The following is a 24300-nucleotide window of genomic DNA, read 5'->3' as shown; positions in this document are numbered from 1 at the left end:
TTTTTCAAAACCGAGTGCAATTTACGCGGAAAGATAGTTTATTTAGCTCCTGTGCTTTCTTGGCAAATTCGTAAAGCAGGCGGTTACAAAATATACGACGAATAATTAACACTGCGGGCAAATATTCGGCTTTACATAATAATAGGCGGCAAATAAGAAACACAAAGTTAATTGACTAATTCGTTCGTTTTTCACAGCTTTTCTTTCAATATTGTAGTGAATTCGAAAAAGTGTTCGCTACGATGTATGTATTGTAAAGGTATGGATTTGTTTTAATGTTGCAAAACTGGGCAATCAAAATCTGTAAAGCGTTATTGGACTCCAATATTGCTATGGACTAACCGTAAGCCTACTGCGGGTTTCCGATTAACTATCTACAGGAACTTTTTAAATAAGGGAAAAATTGGTTTACGAGATGACGTTCGCACCATGTGACGTCACACCAGATCCTGGAGTCTTGTTGGTGTTGGGCGCCACGTTGTGTTTGTCATTGATATTCTTATTAGCACTTGAGATGTCGCTGTTGGACCCTAGAAAAGCTGCGTTGTCGTTGGAGACTGTTTTGGGTTGCGACACTGTGCGGATGGATGATTCCACTCGACCGTGTCCGCTGGAGGACGGTGGTGGTGTAAAGGATTGCAAGTGTGAAGTTGAGCGAGAAATTTCGAAATAATCACTTCCGTCTGGAACAGGCGCTTCAAAATTTCGTGACTCGAAGGCAGTAGTGGATTCGGTCGACGAATTTTGATTCTTTTGCAACCTACGTTTCTTATGAAGGCGGACAAGCACACCGACTATAACAATTAAGCAAATCAGAATCACAAAGCACAACCCCCCGACTGCAATCAACACAGTTGTTTTCTCCATATCTACAGCTGGTGCTTCGGGAGCTGAAAAAAACATGAACAGTTAAATTACAAACTCACAGTTGTTTATTCACGAACTTACAAGTTGTCGTGCCAGAAGCTACCGATTCAACCACTGGTCCTCTAGGCCTGTCTAACGAGATTGGTCCAGCGCTAATCACGTGTACACTTCCACCATCACTATTGGCTGATCGTTTTCGTCGAGAAGTTGTCTCTTCACAGTCCTTAAATTCATATTTGTAAGCAGGGGTATTCAAGTATTTAAATCGCTTATGTATAGTAAAGTGGGGTAAGATGGAACTAACATCTTTTAATCCTCCTACATTTTCGACTCATTTTGAAGTAAACGTATAACATTAACAGAATTATAAAACCGGAACCCCGCGACTCTACAAGAGCGTTGGTAATTGTTAAATCACGATCAGGAAATAATAGATTTTAGCCGCCAGCCGTATCCCATCTTACCCCACAGTACTGTAGTAGGGTGGGGGAGGATGGGACACCTTTAACAAATAATTTTCAAATAGCCTGATCGTGTTTTAAAGAATTAACAACGGTCTGTGGAAGTCGTAAGGATACGGTTTCACCATTCTTTGAATGTTCTTTGTTTACTACCAAATGAAAAGAGAAAACAAAATGAAAAGGTGTGCCATCTTCCCCCACCCTACTATATATATAATTTTGGTAGCAGCTACCCACCGGTTTACAATCATCCCCGAAGCAAACTCTTATCTCACAGTGCAGCCAAACTTGTTGGAAATCAATAAACTTAAACACAGAGCCCTCCCACTTCACTTTCCGCCCTTCCCCGTTCCCCATTACTTTAACACTACCACCCAGACTCTCCGGAACTCTGCAGTAGTCGCTGATTATTGGGTATTGCCGGGGGTGATCGTGCGCTCGCTCGGGTGTGCCCCAACAGCGTTTTACAACCTGTAACAACAAAAAAATGTTTGTTTGTTTTTTTTACTATAGTCGTTTTTTTATTTTTATTTTTTAAATTCGTTTCGTTATAGGTACTGATATTTACCATGAATGTAGAGTTATGAGTTTCAAGTAAGGATATTCCAACGTAGAGGGTTTCGTTTGACTGTAACGTCGGTGGGGCGATGTATGGGTCGTCATACGCGTTCGATTTATACAACTGCATGGCAGCTGAAAATTGCCCATGGCCAGAGATATTGAATGTCAAAACTTGCTGCCTACAGAAAAGAACGTAATATAATGTATTAAAATCGGTTTCATAATTCCCTTCAAAAAAATGGTATACTGTATTTGAGGTAAAAAGAAATACTACCAGAGCGTGAATCTGATATTTCCTGGACGTGTTTGTACAATTAACAACGCTATTCAACAGTCGCGGGGCTACGTTTATATAAAATTCTTCGTTCACTACCAAATGGGTCGAGCAAAGAGTATGAAAACATGTCATATCTTACCCAACCCCACTATACGTCCGACTTGTAAAGAATATTACTAAAATTACTTACGTGATTTGTGGCAGGAATGGGTAAGCCATAGATACGCTCAAATCGAGTGGAAATGTGCACCATATTCTCATGTTGACGAAAACCCCTGGATTCCGTGCAGCCCTGTTGCCCAGTATTACTGTGCCTCCATGGTCGGTTATATTCCGGTACCACTCGTTCCGATACTTATTGTTGGATACTGTATTTGTGAAATTGACATGTGTGTCGTTCAGCTGCAAAAAAGAGGTTTAAATATTAGATTTCTTGCGTTTTTTGTAAATGTGTTAAAAGTATCAAAAAATGACACTTTTATAATAATCAATGTGTTAAAAATATTTAGTTGCACAAATAGACTTTCTGTTGATTTCCAGGCACATCAGAAGCCTTAACAGTTGTATATGATCACTCAACTTTATTTATACTACAAATTACCTCTATTGTAGTTCCACAATCCATAAGATTTGGAGCAATGGTGTATCTATAGTAGGTTGGATGTTCCACACCAACACATCGTGGGTCCAATTCGTCATTTAAATGTAAAGGTCCGTATTTGCGTTCGTAGTTTGCGATGACAGCCTGAATTCGATACAAACTTTTAGACTTCTTCGTATACGAATATACATACGTAGGTTGAGTTAAGATGCACAATGTTTTCATTCTTTTAATTTTTGGGAGTAAACAAATAATATTTACAAAAATATAAAAGCTGCGTCCAATTTTTAAAAAAAAACATGAGGCAATATGGGATATTATGTGCTAACAAGATTCATCTTATCCCACAAGATATTCAATTTACCATCTATATATTATGTACCTTGTCTACTAATACGGTTATGTTGTTCGGTCTACAGATTGTCGAATAACCTTGTTGAATACGGTTGGTTCTGCCTTCGTCTTGACCCACAGTCATTTCGCTACCACCGTTTGAAGTTGTACCATTATCTATGACCATATACTAATAATTAAACTTAGCCAGTACAATGTTACATAATTTATGGTTAAACGTTAGGATAAATAAATAAAGCTTACGACATAGATCGACAAGGGCAACAACAAATAACATCTAAAGCTCTAACCTGATGTTGGACCTTCGCCGCTTCCAATTTGATTTACCGCCGTGGTAGGGATCACTTCTACATCTCCAGTCACGAATACTGGGTAGGTTGTTGTAAGCGGCTCTGTTGGTTCCAGTGGACTAAATGGTGTTGTGGTAGATAAAGATGCGTCTGCACTAGGCTGCCTAGTAGCATGGGTCGTGGGTGGAGAATCATTAACTCCTGGCTTGGTTTTAGTTGGAGTTGAATCTGTTTTATTTGTAGAATCTGTTGTTGTTTTGCCAGATCCACCGCGAATAATAGGTTTGTCTGTTTTCGAGGTAGATTGCGTTGTCGATGAGCTAACTTTTGTTGCTACAGATTCATCTGTTGTGGAAGACGTTGTTGTTGCTACAGATTCATCTGTTGTAGAAGACGTTGTTGTTGCTACAGATTCATCTGTTGCAGAAGACGTTGTTGTTGCTACAGATTCATCTGTTGCAGAAGACGTTGTAGTTGCTACAGATTCATTTGTTGTAGAAGACGTTGTTGTTGCTACAGATTCATCTGTTGTGGAAGACGTTGTTGTTGCTACAGATTCATCTGTTGCAGAAGACGTTGTTGTTGCTACAGATTCATCTGTTGCAGAAGACGTTGTTGTTGCTACAGATTCATCTGTTGTAGAAGACGTTGTTGTTGCTACAGATTCATCTGTTGTAGAAGACGTTGTTGTTGCTACAGATTCATCTGTTGTGAAAAACGTTGTTTCTGTTGGTACAGTTTTATCTGTTGTAGAAGACGTCCTTGTTGCTGTTGCTACAGATTTATCTGTTGAAGAAGACGTCCTTGTTGTTGTTGCTACAGATTCATCTGTTGTAGAAGACGTTGTTGTCGCTACAAATTCATCTGTTGTAGAATACGTTGTTGTTGTTGCTACAGATTCATCTGTTGTAGACGACGTTGTTGTTGTTGCTGCAGATTCATTTGTAGTAGAAGACGTTGTTGTTGCTACAGATTCATCTGTTGTAGAAGACGTTGTTGTTGCTACAGATTCATCCGGTGTAGAAGACGTTGTTGTTGTTGTTGTTGTTGCTACAGATTCATCTGTTGTAGAAGACGTTGTTGTTGCTACAGATTCATCTGTTTTAGAAGACGTTGTTGTTGCTACAGATTCATCTGTTGTAGAATACGTTGTTGTTGGTACAGATTCAACTGTTGTGGAAGCCGTTGTTGTTGCTACAGATTCATCTGTTGTAGAAGACGTTGTTGTTGCTACAGATTCATCTGTTGTAGAAGACGTTGTTGTTGCTACAGATTCATCTGTTGTAGAAGACGTTGTTGGTGCCCCAGATTCATCTGTTGTGGAAGACGTTGTTGTTGCTACAGATTCATCTGTTGTAGAAGACGTTGTTGGTGCCCCAGATTCATCTGTTGTGGAAGACGTTGTTGTTGCTACAGATTCATCTGTTGTAGAAGACGTTGTTGTTGTTGTTGTTGTTGTTGTTGCTACAGATTCATCTGTTGTAGAAGACGTTGTTGTTGCTACAGATTCATCTAGTGTTGAAGACGTTGTTGTTGCTACAGATTCATCTGGTGTAGAAGACGTTGTTGGTGCCCCAGATTCATCTGTTGTGGAAGACGTTGTTGTTGCTACAGATTCATCTGTTGTAGAAGACGTTGTTGCAACAGATTCATTTGTTGTAGAAGACGTTGTTGTTGTTGTTGTTGCTACAGATTCATCTATTGTGGAAGACGTTGTTGTTGTTGTTGTTGCTACAGATTCATCTGTTGTAGAAGACGCTGTTGCTACAGATTCATCTGTTGTGGAAGATGTTGTTGTTGCTACAGATTCATCTGTTGTGGAAGACGTTGTTGTTGCTACAGATTCATCTATTGTGGAAGACGTTGTTGTTGTTGTTGTTGCTACAGATTCATCTGTTGTAGAAGACGCTGTTGCTACAGATTCATCTGTTGTGGAAGATGTTGTTGTTGCTACAGATTCATCTGTTTTGGAAGACGTTGTTGTTGCTACAGATTCATCTGCTGTGGAAGACGTTGTTGTTGCTACAGATTCATCTGTTGTAGAAGACGTTGTTGTTGCTACAGATTCATCTGTTGTAGAAGACGTTGTTGCTGCTACAGATTCATCTGTTGTGGAAGACGTTGTTGTTGTTGTTGTTTTTGCTACAGATTCATCTGTTGTAGAAGACGTTGTCGTTGCTACAGATTCATCTGTTGTAGAAGACGTTGTTGCTGCTACAGATTCATCTGTTGTGGAAGACGTTGTTGTTGTTGTTGTTTTTGCTACAGATTCATCTGTTGTGGAAGACGTTGTTGTTGTTGTTGTTTTTGCTACAGATTTATCTGTTGTAGAAGACGTTGTTGTTGTTGTTGCTGTTGTTGCTACATATTCATCTGTTGTAGAAGACGTTGTTGCTGTTGCTACAGATTTATCTGTTGTAGAAGACGTTGTTGCTGCTACAGATTCATCTGTTGTAGAATACGTTGTGGTTGCTACAGATTTATCTGTTGTAGAAGACGTTGTTGTTGGTACAGATTTATCTGTTGTAGAAGACGTTGTTGTTGGTACAGATTCATCTGTTGTAGAAGACGTTGTTGCTGTTGCTACAGATTCATCTGTTGTAGAAGACGTTGTTGTTGGTACAGATTCATCTGTTGTAGAAGACGTCCTTGTTGTTGTTGCTACAGATTCATCTGTTGTAAAAGACGCTGTTGTTGTTGCTACAGATTCATCTGTTGTAGAAGATGTTGTTGTTGCTACAAATTCAGTAGATGTTGTTTTAGTTGATACAGTTGTTACAAAGATATTTGGTTCAACAGTTTTTGTTGTTCCTAAAATCATAGCTTCCGTTACTTCAGGTATAAGGCTACTAGCAGTTGAGGCAGTATCTCCAGGTTTAAATACAACAGTCATGTCTGGGGAAGAAGTTGTTTGGTCTCCTTTGCCCTGATCACGCGGCTTTGGTTGCGATGCAGTAGTTTCTACAGCTTCAACAGGCCCTCCATTGGCTTTAGTTGTGCTTAACATTGCCATGGTTGTTGTATCTTCAATTTTATCTGGTGCAAATGTCGTTGAGACTAAAAACTTATTAGTGGTTGTCCTGAATACAACCGGAAAACGAGTTGTACTTCTGACCATTGCTGCTGTTGTAAATGTCTCTGCTGTATGGGTCGGTGAAGCTGATTCAGAACTTGTTCTCCAAGAATCCGTTGTTTCCGTATTTACGTTCAAACTTGGGTATGTGGTGACTCGTCCCTGGTAATACTTAGTAGTAGGAAATGGCTTTATTGTTGAGAGCACGTCCGGGATGGAATAATGTGGAGGTAGTGTTCTTCCATTAGCAATCGTGTTTACGTCTGGTTTCGGGGTTGTAGCTATATCCAAGCACATGCAAACAACATAAAGCGTATGTAAGCGACATTTAAGTAAAACAGCCAGCAATTTGCTTGACATATACACAACATAAATTTTTCATTAGTACGATTTTTAAGTTTTCCAATTACCTGACTTTATTCTGTCGATCAATGACGTCTGGGTCGCCTAGAAAATAGTTTATTGAATTGCGTGAAATATCAGCGTTTTTGCTTTTTCTGTTTAGTAGGACGTTTGTTATTTTCTTTTTTATTCTAGCGGTTACAATTTTTAAGTTTAGGAGTCCGTTAAAATAGTGCTGTTTTAACTATCAACCCGTATATGTAAACACTAGAACTAAATAAAGTAACGCGGGTTATTTTTAATTTTTTTAACCGTGAAGGCCTTAAATTAAACCTGTTATACTTTTTACTTAGAAGAAGTTTTATTTTCTATTACAAGAGCAACGATGCTTGTTATAAACCCGACATACCGTTTTGGCTGGATCTTCTGTCCCACCGACCAAGTTTTCGTTTCCTTCCTCTTCACCTTCATCTTTCGCCGTGACTACGACTCCTAAATGAAAAAATATTCCGCATTGTTAGTTGCTTATAGTCTTTTGGTTGGTGGTAGCTTATTTTAACTTTTAATGTAAACATAAATATAGCTCGGCATCAGTAGAATAATACACGCATAAACCCCACCTGCCAGTGACGTTGTAGTTCGGTAAATAGCTGTAGTTTCGTATTGTCCTGTAAAGTAGCAGTTTTGTATTAATTACAATTAACCAATTAACAGCATGCATTGATCTGCGCCGTTTTAAGGTTAGCGCGCCCGCCTTCATACCAGAGCTGTCGGGTTCGAGCGTCGCCGCTGCTACTTTTGCGGTCGTGTGTGTTCTCAGGCAGGGCACCAAACGATAATTGCTCCAACCCAATAGTTTCTTATGAATCGTTTAATTAGTCAGCTAAAACTCCTCCAAAATAATCACTAACAAGTAACATACACGTTAACACGTTATCAGACAAGGGGTATATGAAACAGAACATGCTATAACGACTGTCGTTTCCCAGCCAAAGCGAGGATAAATAAGTTACTTCCATTCATTCAGTCAGTCATCTTACCGGTACGGACCGTAGCTAGCAGTGGTTTACTGAACACTAGATTGGTATGGTTCGTCACAGAGAAAAGAATTAGTGAATACTCGGTGTTGGGCAACAAGTTGGTTAGTGTGACTAACGGGTCGTGGACTTTGTGACGTAACCTTCGGTAGTCGTTGAGTGTTGGGTAATAAACGACCTGGTAAAACAGAAATGTTTAATTTGGTATAAAAAAGTTGTACTTGTTAAAGGCATTTACGAATATGCATAAAAACATATACCCCGCAGGTGTCCCGTGTTACGCATGCGTTTTTGACAATTGGAGAGATTACTTTAAAAGATACCAGAATGCAATTAATAAAGAGCATATATGGTCATATTATATTAACACTGTTTTTTTTCGGTTATGCCAAAATAAAATGCTTCCATACAGTAGTCTGTTGTGTATGTTTTCAGTTTAGATTTGTAATTTAAACGGGTGTAATGAAGTACTTTTCCGCCTATGTTAAGCTGAACCGTGTCCATGTATATAAATAAATAAATTTGGAATTATAAAGTGCCAAAAACAACAAGAAACGTACGTTGGATATGCAAAATTTATTGTTGCTGTAAATAATTCAGAAACCCTTCTAAACCGCGCAAAGCAATAACAAGTTCATAGGAATCAAAAAACCAACAAAGTATCACAAATTATGTATGATGGGGCATTTTTACCCCCAACCCGATACGAACTGTAGTGCATACATGTTACTACATTTTAACCGTGCAAAGTACTGTGGGGTAAGATTGATACCTTTAGTACATGATGCCCCCTTTTCCTTATCGCTTTACCAACTAAAAGCTATTTTAAAAAATAATATATTAAAAATCACCATATTAGCCCACCCTAGTATATACCATCTTACCCCAACCTTTTATATATTTATAGTAAGATGGGACACCTTTTCATTTTATTTTCTCCTCCCAATTGGTTCAAAGCATTCAAAGAATTATAAAACCGTATCCTTAAGACTCCCGTAGACCAATGTTAATTTTTAAAGAACGATCAGGATATTTGGATATTATGTGCTAAAGGTGATTCGTTACTATATATAAAAAAAATCCTACCTCAAAATGATCCAATCTTCCATGTACTGGGACTTGCCATGATAAAGTAACAGCAGTAGATTGTACATTGCTTGCCACTACTGGCCGCATTGGTGGCATAGGTGGCACTTCAATTGTTCGGTTCCTTGGTTTATAACTCAGCACCCCATGCGAGGTGGCGTATACTTCAACAAGATACCTTACGCCTGTGTTTTAAAAACGAATGAACATCAGAGATTATTGGAGTCGAATGACTTAATTTGTTTTTCTATTCTAAACTTGGTTTAGTCTTAAATTTAAGTTTTTTTTTGCATTTTGTGTGACATCACCGCAAAAGCAAAATGATGCTTTTTCACATGGTAAAACACAGTTGGGTGGGGAAGGCCGGAACATCTTTACATATAATGTTCAAATAAAAGTTGTCCCATCTTTTCCCACCCTACTATGTATTAGATTAAAACAACTTTGTTAGATTAAACACATAACTAACCAGGCGTCAATCCGAACAGATTTCTTCGTTTATCCGTTGGCAATCCCGGTTGCTCAACACCGCCGTCTACCGGATCGATTTCAACAACAAATCCATCATAAATCCCACGATGCGGTTCGCCCCATGACAGATTAGCAGTGGTTGAAGTCAAATGGTCGATGCTGATGAAACCTGGTGTGTCCGGTGCTGCAAAAACGTGAGTTTGTTAAATGTGTAACAACATTGCAAGGAACGTTTTAAGTATGACAGGTGACGAATAGTTAAGACGTTTTTAGCGGAGGTTTAATCAGTGCGCTATTATTAAATGAAATTTTATTTCGTCTGTTCGGTCACGATACTGAAAAATAAGAGTGTTGACAAAAGCGAAAAGACGGGTAGTAACGGTAAAAACAACAGTTGTTAAAACACGCTTATTTTTAATAAAAGAAAGAAATAATGTTTTGGATAAAAGGCATGACCGTTACACTTTATTTATATAGATATTTGCACCAGATACTGCACTCTGCATTGGTCTTTCTGCCATCGTTGCTTAGGTTTAGCTTAAACATACTCGTAGCAACAACATATGCATCGCCGACATTGAAGAACTAGCGTACGCGGTCAAAATGTCCATGCCAAAATATTTTCATGAAAAAATCCATGCTCAACTTTTCACGCAATTACTTACGCATTCGATCCGAAACACTGCTTGAATCGCTAAGGACATTATTGCTCCGTGTTCGTACGTTGAATTCATATAAAACACCCGGCACCAGGTCCCATACAATACGTCTTCTTCGTATTGCTTGATTGATTAGAGCATTTCCTGAAAAATAAATGTGATGTTGATATACCAGGGTGGGGTAAGATGGGACACGTTTTCATTTTATTTTATAGTCCAATTAAGCGTATTCAAAGAATTATATAACCGTATCCTCACGACCCTGAAAGAGGGGTTGTTTATTGTTAATAAACGGTGAGGAAAAATTGGAATATACGTGCTTACGGTATCCCATTTTACTCCATATAGTACTATAACTTTATTATGTCCCCTTTTGTTTAATTAAATTTAAACTTGGTAATTTAAGACACTGGACATTAAAATTTAATGTTTAAATTAGAAATGTAATGTCTCCGTGTGAGCTCCCTTAAATACTGCCTGGATATACTTTGGTGTGGTTATATGGATGTCGTTTCGACATTCTAATACCACGATCTCATATATATCACTTATAGCGCGCCTTGCCTGCGTATAATTAAGACAGCGCACTTGACTGCTCTCGGCGTGCTTGCTGGCTGACGTCACGTGCTTATGACGTCACAATGGATTTTACGCGCGACAAACGCGCAGGTAATTGCAAGTGTGCGAATCCGGACAGTAATTATGTCAGAAAAGACGCTTTGAAACGCGAAAATGAATATTAAAGATATACAATGGAACATACATGTCCTAAAATGGTTGCTAATACACGCCTGCTTGTAGGCACTTCCCACCGTTCTAATGCTTTAATGGAATTTGCAAGGCGATAAGCTATACTTCCCAGCTGTTTCATTTATACAGCATCTAAATAGTTTTCCTCGTATTTCGTAACTTCATACTTTAAATTGTAATCCTTCGTAATCGCCAATTTAGATTAATAAATTATTCAGACACCTTTATTAATTTCCGCCCAACAATTATACTGTTACATTCTACTCTAAAGTGTAATACAGTTGGACTGTATAACCGTAAACTTGACTGCTTTATTTATCTAAATATATGACATGTTCTAATAAAGAAAACCAGTTAAACAACAGGACCAAAACGTTTCGAAACGGCAAATGGCCGAACTAATGAGTTTCTGTTTTAACATGACGTTATATTGATATATAATACGTTGGGGTAAAATGATTCAAGTTTTCATTTTTTACCATTCGTTTTGCTATAGTAAACGAAGAATATTTACAAAATTATATAACTGTATACTGTAACGACTCTAAAAGAATAGCGTTGTTAGTTGTCAAAAACACGACTAGGAAATTAAGATATAGTACCGGTATATTCTTATCCCTCAGCATATATGTATACTATATAAGTATATAGTAGAGTGGGAGAAGATGGGACACCTTTAGCACATAATATCAAAATATCCTGATCGTGTTTTAAACAATTAACAACGTTCTTTCGGAGTCATGAGCAAACGGTTTAATAATTCTTTAAATGTTCTTTGCTTACTACCAAAAGTGGCGAGAAACTAGAATGAAAAGGTGTCCCATCTTCCCCACCCCACTATATACTTATATAGTATACATATATGCTGAGGGATTTATAGCTTCATGCTTTAAACTGTATTTTTTCCTGTAAGATTGATAGTTTTAGTTGCAGCTGATACGTTATTTCGTTGTAAATTTAAACTTAAGTATTTTCTATTATCCGTGACGTGGTTTTACACTGGCCGACGTATGCAGGCGATTTAAAACCCGACGTGTCAAAACGAATTCAAGCCGTACATGACGTGTTTATAACGAGACCATTGTAGGATAAATATCCAATTTCTCGCTTTGGCCAGTAGCTGCATTGGCCGTAAAAATTGCTGAAATAATGTTGGTTTAAAAACGTCAGTTTTTAATTACTGGTTTTAAACACGTGGAAGTTATCGTTGGAAATTATTTAGAACTTTTTTTTCATTTCTTGTTTAATTTTTTTTATGCGATTATATAGTTGGATGCGGGTAAGATGGGACATCTTTTCATTCTCGTATCTCGTCCCATTTGGTAGTAAACCAAAAATATTTACAAAATTATACAATAACCGTATATGGCCCCGACTCTGAAAGAGCGTCCATATTACACATTGGGGGTAAATCTGAGAGAACCACTCCCCTAAAGGTTCTTTTACCCTTTATCCGTAGTTTTCTCACCTCTCGTGTATCGTACAACTCCATGCGGGGGGTTTACTGTTAACTCATAACCATCAAAATGTCCCGAGTCCGGTCCGTCCCAATACACAACTGCTCCGTATACGGGAAACATCATCAAGCGACCGGTGCCAAAGCTGTGTGCTGATAATGCCCGATTCGCAAACTTTGAGAGACGCACTCGGTATGGCGGCATAGGTTCTGTTAGTCAATACAATAAGTTTAATTTTCCAAACAAAAAACATTATAAGTTTATTTTTTCAAAGAAAATCTTACAGGTAATTTTGGCAGTTTTTTAAGCATCAGAGAATATTTAAACCTCTTGGATTACTTTTTAATGTCTTGGCTAATTTGCAGTAGCATAATTTTGCACCAAATGTGTTAAAAAAGATGCCTCATTCCTACCATTACAGGCTATTATACAGTTTTAATACACACCAAAAATTTGTCCAAAAAATAAAACTTACTTGTGCTCGCCACGATCTGTGTTGCCAAACTAATTCTTCCGTTGCCGGATATCGCCACCACAGAAATCGTATAATTTTTTCCGGGGACAAGATCAACCCACGTGACCACGCTTTCGTTGATATACTGAAAAATAGAAACAACATTAAATTTTATGCTAAAAAAACTAGTATGAATACGCTATATAACATTTGTACAATGAAACTTCTATATGTTAACACGTTGTTTTTGCTATGTTTCAAGCATATAAGAAACTGTGCCATGCGAGATCATAAAAGCGTACGTCAATTCACAATGTGCAAGCGTTTTGGTTACAGCACTATGACCATTATATTCTATCCTAAATTATAAGATAGCTGTGTATGTATAACCGCAGTGTAGGCCATGATACCGGTTATTAACAGCGCGTTTTTTAATTGACTTGTGTTAAGCATATAAAGACACGTGTATTGTATTCTCTAAAACAAATCTGCAAAATAGAAACTTCCATATTTAAAAGGAAAAGCTAAAAATATCCATGTTAATAACCCCCTCGTTTTAAAATAGCCACACACATAGTCACAGTAGGCAAGTAAATAACAAAAACGACCGACACACCCTTCGTATTGCCCGTATACCGAAAACAATCCAAAACAAATTTGAGACAGCAATTTTCGCAAACAATAATGACAGCACAAATAAGCTGCCACATAAGCCCTGTAACGTGACACTGCCCATAGTTGCAAGCGCTGATATTCGGATTTGGCCAGGGGCAAGTCGGCCATGATCTCACGAGCTTGCCTGCTGTTTCAATTAAGCCACGACGAAACCAAAAGGCCAACAGAAAGGCGCCACAACACACAAACAAACATAAACAAAGCTGTTGTATAGGTTATTATGAAAAACGTTGAGTATACGCTTGCAGGTAACTAAACAGACATGCTTAATTACGCACATTATCACTATCGTCTTACTTCTAATAAGCAATTCTGTACTCCTTCGACGTGCTATATGTATTGTGGGAAATTTGAGTATATAGTTTAAAATATAAAAGGCGATTTCAGGACTTTTCTTGCTGATAGACAGACGACAATGTAGACATATTTTACAAATTAGGTTTAATTGTTGTTTATAAAAATGGCCTAAAATAGATTAAAGCATATACCTTCATATTTACACTTTTTATAGTACTGTGGGGTAGGGTGGGATACCTTTAGCTCATTTTATCTAAATATCCTGAATGTTTTAAACAATTAACAACAGTCAATGGGGATCGTGAGAATACTGTTTTATAATTCTTCGAATGTTCTTTGCTTAGTACCAAATGGAACGAGAAAATAGAATCAAAAGGTGACTCATCTTCTCCCACCCTACTTTATTGGCTTTTGAATGCCGCTAAGTTTCGCTGCATACCAATACAAATGTAATTGTAATCTTATCTTCAAGAGCAAAGTTGAACGTTTGTTTTCATACCTTTACACCCTGGGTGGTTTCCCCTTCGTCTAACGGTGAAATCGTCGCTTTAAACCAGTTAGCCTCCCCGTCCAGATTCCGCCACATTACTGATAAACTGTGGGTTGAAATATCCACCGTAGCGAGGTCCACAGGTGCCTCTGAAAAAATTAATTATATTAAAAAATTGGCACTGAAAGCTTGCTAAAATTAGAATACGTAAATTTTCGAAAATATCATGTTATTGCTAAAGATAAATGCGTTAAGTAAATTAATTTATAAACAATAAGAATACGTTAAAATATTAGAAAAATCAGTTTGGAAAAGCGCTTTTATTTGTAATTATTTCAACTTAAGTAATTAAAGTTAACGAAAAATCACTAAGTTAATATTATGTAAGTGAATGTATAAAATGTAAGAATACGCTAAAATAATTAAAACGTTTAAAAAAACGCTTATTTTAATAGCTGTTTCGACTTAATTAATTAAACATGTTAACAAAAATTCACCAAGTGAATTTTGTGTATAGCTCTTACCAAGCGCAGTTATTCTCTCAAGGAAAAAGAACAAAACAAATATCTTCCTCCACATCCTAAGTTTTAGCTCCCTCCTGTTAATGATAAAACAAGTTTAGAAAATATAAAATATTTAGAAATTTGAGAAAATATAGAAATAGGAATTTTACAATTTTTTAGAAAGTAATCGTTTCTATGCCGTTCAAGTATAAAGTTATAAAGCGAATAAAACTTCGCACGCAACTATAGTGTGACCTGTAACTATAGTGTGAAAAAAATTATACTTCAGCCAATGCATTTGCATTTCCCTACGCTACTATTTCCAAGCCACAATATAGTACTGTTGGGATAAGATTGAATACCGTTTTAGCCCCTATAAATCCCATTATTTTCCGATCGTCTTTTAAACAATTCACAACGCAGCATTTTCGCCGAGTTGCTGGGTTACAGTTAAATAAAATTCTTTAACAATTATTTGGTTTACCAAATGGAATGAAACAAATATGGAATGAAAACCTATCCTACTTTATCCCACCCTACTAAAATCCGTAACAATACTCCTCGTAGACATGCATATCCTCCGCTCTGGAAATAACTGCAACCTTCAACGGCCGTCAGTGACAATATATATAGACGACTATAAAAAACGCCATATTCTAAACGACTATACGGCATACAATATACCCCAATAACTTGCCGCTGAAAAAATGTTAATCGCAAAGCTGTATCTCAGAAGACAGGGCGCAACCCTGTCGAATATTCCTTTATGGCCATAATTATAGTTGCCGACATAACAATTTAACCTTTTCGCCGAAACACTTCTCTAAAGGTGACTTTGGCCCCCTAATTTTATAACTGCCGTCTAAAACTGTCGGAAACGTCGACTACCATTAAGCATAGAAGTTTGAAGTTTAACTGTATTTGCAAATCCCAACTATTTTATCGCGCAAACCGCTGCTGTTGCGTTGACCAAGTTTGGTTACGCAGTTGTTCTTCTATATTGCCCATACCCCAGCGTGACTATGCAATTTACATCGTTCACTTTGTGACGTCATTTCTAACAAACAATCGTCCCTAGTGACGTCATCGCCCAGCAAGCAGCAGCGAGAACGTCGCACAAGAACAAAAGCCTTCGCGTTCGAACAATACGTTTAGGGTGCGCACGGCCAAGCACGGTTCATGGGAAGCAGCAGACGCGAATGATGTATTGCATGTGGCTTTACAGCGGAGAAAACAGTCAAAACTGGGTCACCAGGATTCGATAACGGAATTACGGAGTTGTTAAATGCAATCAACTTATGCGAGCAATTTGCACGAATGCTTCCACTGTAAACCTGATGCTGTTCTGTATTACGCGACTATATACATACACCGCTGTCTTTTTATCATATTCTACAACCGTGTGGTGAAAATACTAAAATTTATATGTCCATCGCTTATTTTTAATTAACTTACGAAATATATAGTAGGGCGGGGGTAGTAGGGACACCTTTTCATTCCATTTTCTAGTCCCATTTGGTGGTAAACAAAAAAATCAAAGAATTATTAAACCGTATCCTCACAACTCCAATAGACCGTTGTTAATTGTTTAAAGCGCGATTAAAATATTTGGATAGTATGTGCTAAAGGTGTCCCGTCTTCCTTCACCCTATACTTATATATGATGCGTAGCATAGTTTAAACTTTGTTGGTATTTAGGATCATGAAAATATACAAGCTTACACATAGACACAATATTTAATCTACTAAACGTCTCTTCAATAGTTTCTCATTATACTCTGAAGTGATACCAGCAACTTATAACTTTGCTGTAAACTAAAGGCACGGCATATACTGGTTAAACACGTTATTTCAAAACCACTGTGTTTAAAATACGTTTTCTAATCCCTTTAACTTTTACCTATACTGCTTTATACATACAGCAAACATACCGGCAAAAAATGAGTTCCCGTGTATTTATTTCTAAATAAACTCTCATGGCAGACCTTTTCTATAGTCAAGACACGCTTTTATTTAGCCTTGCTTTATGATATAATTAATAGCGTAATATCAAACGAACTCACTGCGCATGCGTTCAACGCACTCAATAGTTTACATTAGAACGTTCAATCACCGTTATACAGCTATATACATGCAGCTTTAGAACTGAGGGCTTAATTATCTATGCTACTATAGTAATCTACAGCGGTATTACAATTATTTAATAATCTATAACTAAACTCATCACCTTGATTTCAAACTTGTTTGCAAAACACTTTTTCTTCGCGAAATATTCTCAGTGAATATTACGTCATGCGAAATACTCCATACGGCTGCCGAAATTCGCCTAATTACCTAATTATCTGACGTACATGGCTACTTAAACTGTAAAAGAAAGCACTAAAATTGCCGCCGAGGGCCCAGGTAAACAGCAACGTCTCCCGCCGCTGGCTCGCCTACACAACTCGTATACAAAGTGTAATAGCATCTTAACTCGTGTCCGGCTTGTCCGGCTTGTAATTATGCTACAATTAATCAGCACACTGTAAGAACCGTAATTAACTGTCCCGACACGCGGTACAGCTCGGTCAGGCCTACCGCGTTTTATTACGATGCAGGTGTGAAATGTGGACAACCCGAAATTAACGACTACAAAGTCCGCTATACGAGTGATAGAAAATGCGGATTGTACGCTTTCTAAATGCAACAGCCACGATGTGGTTTTACGATCAAATGCAGGACAACGTGTATAAATTGCTCCGCGGTAGAGTTTCAGCGGTTTTACCGAAGACATATTCGTGCCACTCCCATGTCGAACAACGCATGATTAGCAATCAACGTACGATGTACAAAGTTTACCATGCTATTAAACAATATACATCTCAATTTCGGTAAAAAAAACTCGTTTTCCTTTCGATGCTATCTTATTTTTTCGCACACATGTGCACAAACCCCAAAATACGTACAGTACTGTATGGTATCATGGGATAAGCTTAGCACCGAATCCTGCATTTCCTTATCGTGTTTTGAACAATTAAAAATGCTTGTTTAGAATCGCTGGGCATATAATTCTGTAAATGGTCTTTGTTTACTACCGAACAGGGCGAAAATGAAAGAGAATGCAAACGTGTCTCATCTTTCCCTACAGTAATACATATATTCTCAGGTGTCACTATCGCCTGAAAACCTTATATAGTAGGGTGGGGGAAGACGGGACACCTTTAGCACATAATATCCAAATATCCTGTTGGTGTTTTAACAAATAGAAACGGTCTATGACAGCCGTAAGGAAACTGTTTCATATTTTTTGAGTGTACTTTGTTTACTACTAAATAGAACAATAAAATAGATGAAAAGTGTCCCATCTTCCCCCCTCCCTACTTCATGAAATTACCGTCGTCAAATCCATTTATCGTAATTGTATCTCCCTATTACCAAAATGCGTTTTTGTTTCAATAAAACTTAATCCCAAATCCGCCAAACGTGAGTCTACGTTTCAATGTTACTTCAGACCGGCTTGTATACGCTGTCACAATAAACATACATAATGCCCTAAACAATTTAAATCCGTTCGTAAACACCTAAGGAGACAATGAAACTATCATCGCATAATAAGCATAAACGGATCGAAATATGACGCGCAGATTATGCATACGTATCGTGACAGCCACATTGACACTTAAATCGCATTTTCTGCTTTAATCTATATCTCTTTGGCTGTCTGGCTTAGTTTTAATTATTGTGAACTTGGCTTAGGAATTAGCTATATATGCTTGTGAGGCGAATATACAAATGCAAAAAAATTAAAACCCAAGCGCGCCTGTTCACTTATAATACGGTGGGGGGAGATGGGACATCTTTTCGTTTTTTAGTAAAAAAACATTCAAGGAATTATAAAACCGTATGCGCACGACTCCAATAGACCGTTGTTAGTTGTTTAAAACACGATCAGGATATTTGGATATTACGTGCCCAAGGTGTCCCATCTTCCCCACCCTAATATATCCAACGTTACTTATACAGGTTACATAAAATAAGCTTACCTTTTTTGTACTTTAGGCTACTGTAGATGAAATTAGTCCCTTTGTAAGAACAGCATTTTCAATCTAAAATCACCTAAATTTTACCGCTATCCAAAATACGGTACTATCATCTGTTATTGAAAAACGTGAATGAAATTACTAGGAATTTTTTTTGAAAGCTTGCCATTTATACACATTGTACGTGAAAGCACCAAACCCCACTGCAGTATATAACAGAATAACCTGACAGTCCTATACACCTCATGAGTGTTTCTCACCATTGAGTCCAATATATACTAACGCTTCTAAATATTAAGTTTAAGTATTGGGGTTTTAAACTGATATGCCAATAACGACAACGGCATGCAATGTCTATTTGTATCAACCCAGAACCCAAGCATTAATTAACCATCCTACTTTTACCGATGTTCAACCAGTGACGTGTAAATGCAGGCGTTAAATTATAAACAAAGTCAGGTGTACCGGTCAAGTAGACGTCACCCAACACTGTTTTGACGTCTGATCTTTAACAAAAATAAAGCGCCTGCTCCCTCTCTGATTGATGTAAACGCTTCTCAACACGTTGCCTCTTGCTGTGGTGCTTATATAGTTTTAAACATGGTTATGCCGGTTTTGTTTATACAATACTGTATAGGATAAGATGGATAACGTTATAGTATAGTAGGGTGGGGGAAGATGGGACACCTTTAGCATAGAATATCTTAATAACCTGATCGTGTTTTAAACAATTAACAACGGTCTATGGGAGTCGTGAAAATACAGATTTATATTTCTTTGAATGTTCTTTGTTTACTACCAAATGCGACAAGAAAATAGAATAAAAAGGTGTCCCATCCTCCCCCACCCTACTATATAATACCGCATACTTTATAATCGTGTTTTGTACAATTACTAACGCTCTTTTAGAGTTTGGACAATTTATAAACAGTTTTCGACTACAAAATGGGACATTAACTTAGATAGAATAAAACGCGCTTCGTCTTACCCTTAACCAACTACACATTTTTTAAGACGTAATTTGCATACTGGCATAACCTTTGTAATTTGCATAACCTTTGCAACAAATAATAGCATTTAATGATTAACTTGTTTTCTTATATACTAGAAGAATTTCATATCTGTCTGTCTTTACCCCCACCTGCACACTTTCATAAATGAACTCCTTTTAACTTTACTTTTAAATGGAGGAAGTTGCCAACTGTAATAACAGCGCGGCATGACGGTATACTGACTATTAGCTTTCCTCTGTCTCTCAAACTAGGCAGCAAATTATGAGCTTAGCAGGTACGATGCGTCCTGATCGAAATAGGACCACGACAAAAGTTAGATCAATACTTTCACACGCATTGGCAGATAAGTTACATGCAGTAGCCACTTGCATTAAAAGATTTATCCTACACCGGTATCATGTAAACACAAACGACTAATCCATCGACAATCCCTTACCGTGCTTCACGTTGCTATTAATCGGTTTTCACACGAGGTGATTTCAATAACGCGACGTCGCAAACCGAAGAACTGCGCTTTCTAAACCGCATCGGTGCTGTCAGCTTCATAATGTATAATCTTATCAAAACTGGTTTATTTATACAATTTATGGACTCTGTACTGTACAACAGACGGCATTTCAATACACAATTTAAGAAACAAACAAACATTTTCATTTCTCAAGGAGGGTATACCAAAAGTTTATTGCTGCAAAATTACTATGGTTGTGTGGGGTAAGATGGAATATTATTAGTTCCTAAAACGCGCATTTTCTGATCGTGTTTGGAACAATTAACAACGCTCTTTCAGAGCCGCCGAGCAACGGTTTTATAATTTTATATATATTGTTTGTTTACTACTTAACAAAACAGAAAAAAAATGCGTCCCATCTTACCCCACCCCACTATATGCTCTGCTGCGTGAATAAAAAAAGCATAAAAAACGTTTCTAAGCGCATTGATAATCATAACACAACGTTTATGTTCGCAACTAAATCATCTTATTATTCCTTAAAATGCGCATGAAAATTTAATGGTATCCTAGCTTTGTTTCACCTTACATATTATACAATGGGACGCTATACCCAATCAAATACGGATTCCTTTAACGTTACTAAACAAGCCTATTACGATAATTACATCACATGCTCAAGTACAGCAATTATACTAAGCAGATATCTAACTTTTAAATCCCACACAAAAACGTCATAATTTATAACTGCGACCGTGTCCCTGCGTATATACGAGCTCATTTAATTTCGCTGTTTTTGCTGTACGGCTCAGCGGCAAAATGAGCATCATGCTACCACTTTCAAGCATCCATAATTTATTCGCCAATTCTTACGCTTCAATAATGCATTACTTTATCTAAACCGTATCAGCATACTACTTGTCCAAGGAAAACTACCTTTTTTTCCACTTAACGTTATAAACTTTTCGCACTGTTCTCAAACCCAACAAAACTCCAATAACACTTCGTATTCTGCGCTTACACTTTTTCATGTAGCAATACGCAAAGGTAGCACATTACGCTGTACGACAAATGTGTAATACCGGCTGTTAAGAATACACATGTAACTCGCTTATTGTCTTATATACGCGGCAATCCATATGTCGTTTACAGCTTCTAATTATGTAACGTCCCCCACCCATCAATTGTACTTTCGCCATATAAGTAATTTTGATGCATCTCTTTCCATTAAAGTCGTTTCTTCCCTCATTGGGCCGCGGGGGAAACAGAATGTCCCGATCAAAAGCTTTGCAATATGAGTGAATGGGCGCCGTGAGTAGAAAAACAAAGAACCGAAGTGACGACTTGTAAATTTATTAGGGTTGTTTATCGTTGACAAAATCACTCGCTCGCTACCACCCCAACAAGTTGTCCTCACGTGTGTTGTAAGATTGTTTCCTTTTCGAAATTGCCGCCCCGGGCATGTGACGTCATGATATCTCCTGAGCTTTTCATGACGTCATAACAGCGGCTTTTGAATTTTCGTTTGTAGTAAAACGAAATATATTAGGGTGGGGGCAGATGAGACACATTTTCATTCTATTTTTTCGTCTCATTTGATAGTAAACAAAGAACATTCAAACAATTATAAAACCATAGTATACTGAAGTGACCCACGTTGCGTATCCTCATGACCCCCAGCATAGACCGCTGTTAATTGTTTAACATACGATCAGGATATTTAGATACTATGTGCTTACGGTGTCGTGTCTGCCCCCACCCTATTGTATCTTGTATTTTTCCTTTATTTATGTTTCGGGGTTTAACTTAGGCTTAAATCGCTGGTACCATGGCGCTACCCTTCGCTGTAGGACCTCACCCATATAGAATTTTTATTGCAAGTGCCCGTACCAGAAGCGTAAATCTTTACATTGGTTACGTAATGTCTGTAAGACTGTCGCCACATACAGACCATAAAAATGCAAAATATCCGTTTCACCAACAAATAACACGCCGTCAATGAAGTCACTCATACACAAGATTGCCACAAACCGCTTAACTATGAACAAGTTATTATTCTGACGAAATCACGGTATTTTCCTATCTTTTTGTCTCGAAAACAAAATATTCTAAATAACAGTAGGGCGGGGAAAGATGGAAAAAATACAGTAGGGTGGGGAAAGATGGGAAACCTTTTCATTCTCTTTTCTCGTCTCATTTGGTAGGGATATTATGTGCTTAAAGTGTCCCATCTTACCCCACAGTATCCTGTACAAAAAAAATCCGAAATGTTGGACCATTTACTAACATTACTGTGCTCTACACTCATACTCATATAACTTTAAATTCACAAAAGTCTTATCTATGGGTTTGCAGTAATTCAGTCCTAAAATAAACCGTAACTTTTCCTTTAAATTAGTCAGCCTGCACTGTATTATTATCTTAACACCAAACTTGAACCGTCTCAAATATTAAAACTATATTAAGGTTGTGACGGTAGCGTTCTAATCAGTATATAATACGAGCTCAACTAAATTTGATACGATCGGTTTGGTTAGTTTCCTCTTTAAAACGTGTAACATCAATTATTGGCACTCTCTTCAACGAATTTCTATAAACTTAATTATATTATACGTGGAAAGTTAGAACAGAGATAGTTTCTGAAGAATTGATTTCATGCGATATTGTTTTAGAAAAAACAAATAAAATTGTGTATAAATTGTTGTTTGTGATATAGTAGGATGAGGAAAGATGGGACACCTTTTCATTCTATTTTCTCGTCCTATTTAGAAATAAACAAAGAACATCAAATGAATTATAAAACGGTATTCTCACGATTCACATAGACCGTTGTTAATTGTTTAAACACGATCAGGATATTTGGATATTATGCGCTATAGGTATCCCACCTTACCTCACAGCACTATATAATGTATTTATAAAAGTTCTTTGTGGCTGATATATATTTTTTATAAGTTTAATTTTATTGAAACCGCAAATGTTTGAAAAAAATAACGTAAAGGATTTCGGCTTGTTTGGAAATTGTGCGTACCTCTGGTAATCTTACGACTTACGTATTGGCTGAAAATTAAAGACGGTCATTGCTCTTTACCGCCACAATGTGTGGGAGTTTCGACAGTTCTCAACAAAAAATAAAATCGCTGACAGCCAAGACCTAGTTACAACGTTGCTTGTAATTTACTTTTATATAAACAAGCGTAGCAGCACAAGTTATTTATCAGCAAACAAGTCTGGAGTAAAGTGGGGTAAGATGGGACATGGTTTCATTTTCTTTCTCGTCCCATTTTGTAGTAAACAAAGAATATTTACAGAATTATATAACCGTAGCGCAGCGACACTAAAAAAGCGTTGTTAATTGTTCAAAACATGATCAGAAAACATAGAATTTAGGTGTTACAGTGCAGCTATATCCCATCTTACGCAACGCTACTGTAAATAAGCTTCATTCTGTAGGAATTATCGGTCACCTATTTTTCTGCTAAACATGCCCGCCAGATGGCGTGCGTGAGTAATATTTCCGCACCTTCGCTGATTCTGAATCAAAATGCCTTTCATGGTTTTGGTTGAATTTCTTAAATTGTTTGAAACAAAGAACGCTTGTTCTATAGTTTTCGCTTCAGAATAAGACAAGTCTTGGTAAAATATGAGCGAGAAAAAACGTTTGATTATATTAATTGTAGTTTTTACTGACTAATCCGATTTTTTTCTGACGAATAGATTTTAATTACGGTTTAAGTACAATAAGTGTTATGTATTTTAGCAAAAATAATTAAATTAAAATTAAGCAAAAACAATTGAATTACGAATTCCTTGTTTTGTATTTCTCCTGGAATTTCGTTCGTTGGTATTTCGGTCTGGTGACGCAAAAGTTAAAATCCATTCCACGCCAGCGGGTTTAAAGCTAATTCGACCACACATTATTCAAAAGTTGTGTAAATTAGTGTCTTACAGCAAAACACACGAATAGAACGAGCATAACGAGCAATAACAACACACACCTAATACGTTCTAGGCTGATTCAGCACTTACGACATACAGATCCAAAAACGGGAGATTACAAATGGTTAAGAAGTTGTTTACACGGCTAATTCAACTCCGAACGTGTTTCGTCCCAT

General features: G+C 37.3%; 1 protein-coding gene across 2 annotated transcripts; it reads right to left on the bottom strand.

Moving 5' to 3' along the window:
• Window positions 1-20: 20 nt before the first annotated feature.
• Window positions 21-18869, bottom strand: LOC149735559 (uncharacterized). Of its 2 annotated transcripts, none has more exons than XM_089878768.1 (20): window positions 18728-18869; window positions 14727-14800; window positions 14212-14351; window positions 12762-12885; window positions 12298-12495; window positions 10086-10223; window positions 9419-9604; window positions 8950-9134; window positions 7867-8041; window positions 7447-7494; window positions 7236-7318; window positions 6895-6931; window positions 3412-6765; window positions 3150-3277; window positions 2768-2911; window positions 2357-2568; window positions 1897-2068; window positions 1566-1799; window positions 949-1090; window positions 21-890 (listed from the first exon to the last, which is right to left on the bottom strand). In XM_089878768.1, exons 2-20 carry the CDS (start codon window positions 14779-14781, stop codon window positions 409-411), a joined length of 6237 nt encoding a protein of 2078 aa, XP_089734894.1. In that variant the 5' UTR covers window positions 14782-14800; window positions 18728-18869; the 3' UTR covers window positions 21-408. The 2 variants fall into 2 exon arrangements, with proteins under 2 accessions (XP_089734894.1, XP_089734895.1); XM_089878769.1 differs by lacking the exon at window positions 18728-18869 and adding an exon at window positions 16933-17175.
• Window positions 18870-24300: the final 5431 nt, after the last annotated feature.

Source organism: Ciona robusta, chromosome 5, assembly GCF_009617815.1.
Source record: "Ciona robusta chromosome 5, ASM961781v2".
In the NCBI taxonomy this organism is placed as follows: Eukaryota; Metazoa; Chordata; class Ascidiacea; order Phlebobranchia; family Cionidae; genus Ciona; species Ciona robusta.
Note: the sequence above shows the minus strand (reverse complement) of the source record. Positions and strands in the feature narration are given on the sequence as shown.